This window comes from Nycticebus coucang, chromosome 19, assembly GCF_027406575.1.
Source record: "Nycticebus coucang isolate mNycCou1 chromosome 19, mNycCou1.pri, whole genome shotgun sequence".
Classification (NCBI taxonomy): domain Eukaryota; kingdom Metazoa; phylum Chordata; class Mammalia; order Primates; family Lorisidae; genus Nycticebus; species Nycticebus coucang.
Window position 1 is genome coordinate 36760351 of NC_069798.1, and position 6000 is coordinate 36766350.

General features: G+C 35.4%; 1 protein-coding gene across 5 annotated transcripts in view; it reads left to right on the forward strand.

The window, feature by feature from the left end:
• The window catches only part of LOC128571651 (phosphatidylinositol 3-kinase catalytic subunit type 3-like), a 189507-nt gene extending 185989 nt beyond the window's left edge, over positions 1-3518 (forward strand). For all 5 annotated transcript variants that reach the window (XM_053571250.1, XM_053571252.1, XM_053571255.1 and 2 more), the window contains one exon: positions 3240-3518. In XM_053571250.1, coding sequence (XP_053427225.1) covers positions 3240-3254 — 15 coding nt within the window. In that variant the 3' untranslated portion in view covers positions 3255-3518. The remainder of the gene's footprint in view (positions 1-3239) is intronic.
• Positions 3519-6000: the final 2482 nt, after the last annotated feature.

Here is a 6000-nt window from a genome sequence, read left to right on the forward strand (position 1 = left end):
TTGAACTGCAGTTATAATTGCTACACAGCTACCCATTAAAACCTGTGATACTTTAAAAAGCAAATATTATAATACAGTCACTTGCTGTATGACAAATGTTTTCAGGTCTTAAGATTAATTATTGTAATAGCAGCCAGTCAACAAAATGCCCTGTAATTTTCAGCTATAATGCCCTGCAGTTTAATTCTCAATCATACACATTTAATTTCCTATCTTCTCTAAAGAAGGATATTAGATATTTGAATATCATCGTTGGTAAGGTTTACTTGTGTTTGTCTTATTTACTTATTTATTTTTTGGCTGGGGTTGGGTTTGAACCTGCCACCTCCGGTATATGGGGCCGGCGCCTTACTCATTTGAGCCACGGGAGCCGCCCTGTGTTTGTTTTATTAACTGCTTGTAGAAAGATAGTTTTATACTAACTGTTGATTTTTTTCTCCTATCAAACTTTTTAACAAAAACTCCTCATATGTACAAGGAGTTAAATATTTTAGTACTGGCTCTGCTATACAGTAGACACAGACATTGTGAGGTATACATGTAATGGATCATTACAAAAGTATTGAGATACACAAAAATCAAGAAGCATAAAATATGGACAAACAAATGAATCCCACCCAGCAACACCGATAAGCTGAGCAAGTTGAAACTTGCACAGATGAATCAGAAAGGACACTGTTGACTATGTTTTTTGGAAGTGAAATAATGGACCAAAGCTTTCTTAGTTTACAGGCTGTCTCAAAGCTTTCTTAGTTTACAGGCATATGTAGAAGATAATTAAAGGTTCTATTCCAGACTACTGCAATAAAGCGGGTCATAGGACTTTTACTTGAATAATTGGAGGTCATTGTAGGTTTCTTAATTGGCCTGATTTCAACAATATTGTGTCTTAGGGCATAGGGAGGCCCAAGGAGAGGAAGAGAGATGGGGAAATGGCTGGTCAGGGAAGCTGTCAGAACACACACTGCATCGATTAAATTTGCCATCTTCTGTGAACGAGGTTTGTGGCACGTCTAAACAATTGGAATAGTAACATCAAAATCACTGATCACAGATAATCGTGACAGATACGATAATAATAAAAAGGTTTGAAATACTGCAATACTTACCAAGTATGACACACAAAGTGAGCACCTGCTATTGGAAAAATGGTGCCAATAGACTCACTCAAGGCAGGGTTGCTACACACCTTCAGTTTATAAAAAAGTGCAGTATCTGCAAAATACAGTGAAGTGAAACATGATAAAACAAGGTTTGCCTGTAACTAAAGACCATCTGTTCAGTAGCAGCATTTTTTTTTCACACATACAAACATACATAAATACACACAAGTTTTTAATTGCTTCCCATTTAATTCTAGGCTATTTAGACATCCTAGTATATCAGTATGGACCCTTCACAATGTGGTTTTTACCTGCATTTTCAACCTTCATCATCTTCCAACAGCCTTCAAAAAAGAACCTACTTTGTAGATCTGATGATAATTCCTCACAGCCAGTATCCCTCTCCCCCATACAAGTAATATCCCTGTGCTCCTTGCCTGGGATGAGTTCCCTACCCATTTGCCAAAATTGTAAGTGTGTGCATGTATGTGTGTTATGACTCTGTGTATACTAATTTAGTCCTCATACAGTTTAAGTATCTTTGAGACCTCCAACAGAACTGGAACCACTTTCTAGCACGTACTAGGCACCAAGTAAATGGATGATGTTTTATATGAATGCCAATGTCCATTTCCTCAAGAAGTTTATTTTTATTTTCTCTGATATTACCTTTAATAAAAATACCTGAATTGCTTCTTAAAGTGTAAAGTATTTTTACACTATTTTTATTAGGATTGAAAATAAATCTTGCCGTATTCTTTCTAGAATTGTTGATTTAAATCACATCAGATTAGAAGCAGTCAGCATGCTGGCAGTTTTCACGTTTCTTCATGTACACATATATCTACACATACTCAGACATACTTGTCAACAAAATTTATTTCCTTCACTTTTTCTCTGAGAGTCATAATGAGGTGAAGTTCATAGAAAGTTAGTTTTGTTACCCATGAACAGCGTTCATAATTCCTTGAAGATAATATAAGCATGAATCTTATTAAACAAAAAGGGCACATGAGGTATGGATGACTCAATGTATATTCACCCAAAGGAAGAAATCTTTGTTTCTTTTATTTCTACTGTCTGTGTCAGTATTCAACACTGTTGACTGTGTTGATCCCAAAATAGCTCTTCAGTGGGCCTCTCTTGTTCTTTTAGGACTACTTCCTTTGATTTGATTTCCAGACCATTTCTGGAATGACGTGGGTACACTCTGTGGAATAAGCTACAGGGTTTTTTTTGTTTTTTTAATTAAATCATAGCTGTGTACATTAATGCGATCATGGGGCACCATACACTGGTTTATAGACCATTTGACATATTTGCATCACACTGGTTAACATAGCCTTCCTGGCATTTTCTTAGTTATTGTGTTAAGACATTTATATTCTACATTTACTAAGTTTCACGTGTACCCTTGAAAGATGCACCGTAAGTGTAATCCCACCAATCACCCTCCCTCCGCCCATCCTCCCCTCCCTCCTCTCCCTCTCCCCCTTCCCCATATTCTTAGGTTATAACTGGGTTATAGCTTTCATATGAAAGCCATAAATTAGTTTTATAGTAGGACTGAGTACATTGGATACTTTTTCTTCCATTCTTGAGATACTTTACTAAGAAGAATATGTTCCAGCTCCATCCATGTAAACATGAAAGAGGTAAAGTCTCCATCTTTCTTTAAGGCTGCATAGTATTCCATGGTGTACATATACCACAATTTATTAATCCATTTGTGGATCGATGGGCACTTGGGCTTTTTCCATGAAGCTGTAGGTTTTCACAGCCTCTCTAAAAAATGTGGAATTAAGCATGCTACTTATAATATTAATCTTCTAATAACTATGGAATTCAGTAGAAATTTTGCCTTTCACGTGCTGATGTTTTTTTTGCTTACCACATAATAATTGTGTTATGCTTGAGTCAGCAAACACCCTGTCCCCTAAATATTTTCTCATATAAACTGATTTTTAAGGCATATTGTAGTTAATTGCAGCCCCCTGATGGCATCTAGCACAGTAATTCCTTCACTTTTTAATAGAAATAATAGAAGTCTTTTAAAACTGTAGACTCTATTGTTTATCTTTCCTTGTGAACAGTGAAGTAAATTGTTTTCTGTTTATTTGTTTTTACTTTTTGTAGTACTGGAGAAAATGAAATTGAGATTATTCCATCAAGATCTTTGGCTCAATAACAAAACTACTTTAGAAGCAACCTGTGTATTATGAAGACTTCAGAGTACCCAGCAGGGAAGGGAAAAGTTAACCTTCAAGATAACATTATTTTCTGAATGTTACATGGTCCCTGAATTCCATTTCTTTAGATGTCATTGCTTAAATATTATCTTAAAGGGTTTGTTTTGAGATACTTTATATATTTATTTTCAAATGTATTCATTGTTAATAAGGTAAGAAGTAAGAAGTTTATTCCAGGATTATGTACATATCATGGGAATTTTAAAGGAATTATATGTTGAAATAGTACAGCATTTCAGGCTTTGAGTTTAAAATGTCATTTTTTCCCACTTTACCTCAGTACAGCAGTTACATGAATTTGGATTAATTATCTCAGTTTGGATGAGTTTTTTGTTTGTTTTCTTCTCCCTCCTTCTTTCTCTTACAAGTCCCTGCCCCACTTTTGTTTGTTATTTGTTTTTGCCTAGTTTACACATTTAAAGTTTTACTTAAATTTTTTACGTGGTCTGGCTCATTCTTTTACAATTCAGGAATTGTTCCTATTTTGAAAAAAAAAAAAACATTTTCTCCTATATTGTTTTAATGAAGACTATGGTTTACAGTTATCCTAGGTTGTTAGTAAGTAGAATATGAAAATGTAGCTATCTGATATGAACAAAATTTCTCAAAAGGAATTTGGAGGACAGAGACTTTATTCTAGTGAACAGTTTGCAAACCAGGTAGACATAGCCTTTGGTGTAAAATTAAGGTGTCTTCCAGGGAATAAAGGGAGGTTTTGGCTTTTATAGAGAAAATCCCCACCCAAGGTTCCCAATAAAGTTCATGTATGCAAATGGAAATGTCAAAATTATTAGTTCTGACTGGTTGACACAGCTGAGTTTTGATTGGTTGAGGAGGCCACACATATTGGTTAGTTCAGGTTATGAGAAGTCTCAAAGTTAGGCAAACATACAAGTGGTGATTGTAGTTAGCAAATGGCCATTTGGCTCTATTTTTAACTGAGGCCCAGTCAGCCACTTGGGGAATTGGCTGTTTGAGGTTCACACTGGCTAACTGGCCAAAAGGTAATATGCCCACAGATGTTAGTATTGAACATAAAATATTTATACATATTCGTGTAAGATGATATAAATTCTTCTTAACAGTAAATTATTTTTTGATGCAAACTTGGTTTTCAAAAACACGTTTGAAATAGCTCACTTAGATCTATTAATGTAGATTTTTCTTAATTACATTCTTTCTGATCAAAGGGAACTATTTTTTTGCCTTTAAGACTAGAAGTCCTACTAGTCTATCTAGTTTTTTTTGCCTATGGAACTTTGGGAGAAAGGAACATAATGCGATGAGGTGAGCAACACAATATAATATTTGCAGGTTAGGCTCGGTGCCCGTAGCTCAGTGATTAGGGCGCTAGCCAAATACACCAGGGCTGGCGGGTTCCATACTGGCCCGGGTCTGCTAAACAACAACAACTACAACAACAAAAAAAGCCCAGCATTGTGGCGGACACCTGTAGTCCCAGCTACTTGGGAGCCTGAGATAAGAGAATCCCTTAAATCCAGGAGTTTGAGGTTGCTGTTGCCCTGTGATGCCTCTACTCAGGGCAACATATATAGTAAGACTCTGTCTGAAAGAATCAGAGTATTTTCTTTTTTTTTTTTTTCAGGTTAATATACAGTCATGTAATTTTGTCTCAGAAGAAAAGATCTCATTCTTTTGGTGCTAAATTTTTAAATATCAAGTGACAGATAAGAAAGGTTAAATTGTGGCACAGTTTCAGATAATGCCATTAATTATAATGTTTATTTGTCACTAAATTTCTGTCTCTGAGCCTGCCTCTGTAGAGTGGGGTTACCAGCTGCAAAGCAAGCATATAATTAAGAGAAATCCTAGTGGCATGTGGAATATGATTTGTATAAAACATAACCAGATTAGAAAAGCAGTAAAGATGAAAAGACCTTTGTAAATCATATTAAGAGAGTTTGTGCCTAAAATAATTGGCAGACTCCATCCTCTGGCTTATTTTTCCTTTCTTTCACTTATTTATGTCATTTTTTTATTCCTCAGAAGTTTTTAACCCTTCTTCATGCTCCTTCTTCTAGTGCTTTTTCAATAGATACTGTCTCCATTTTTTTTTTTTTTTTCTAAAAAATGTTATTGAAAGTGATCTCTCCCCTTCTTAAGCTCCTGGAATTACTTACAACTTTTTAATTGACATGTAGCAAAGTTCAGTATTTTTGTTATACTTGCATCTCCTATTTTAGGGATTGGCATCTTTTTTCAGTAAAGGGCCAAGAAAGTAAGTATTTTTATGTTTAGGACACATATGGTCTTGGTGGCAGCATATCATCCCTGCTTAGTTGTATGTAAGTGGAGCCATAGGAAATACATAAACAACTGGGCATGGTCGGAGTTGACTCTTTGGCCATAATCTTTGTTTTAATTAATTGTAAAGCCATTACATCTTACTCATCTTTATAATCTTCACACAGCTTTGCATAGATAGTAGTATATTTATAGAGAGCTAAATAAATAATGTTTGCATTAATATGAAATTTTATAAGGGCAAATGCTGACAAATAGGAGGGCCGATCATGAGTAACCTTGTATCCAGTGCAGCCTTAAGAATTGTCAGAGGGGTAAAGCTTCCAGGAAGAACGATGCGAAGTACTGAGTGAGGAAAAGAGCATTCATCTCTCAGAAGAATG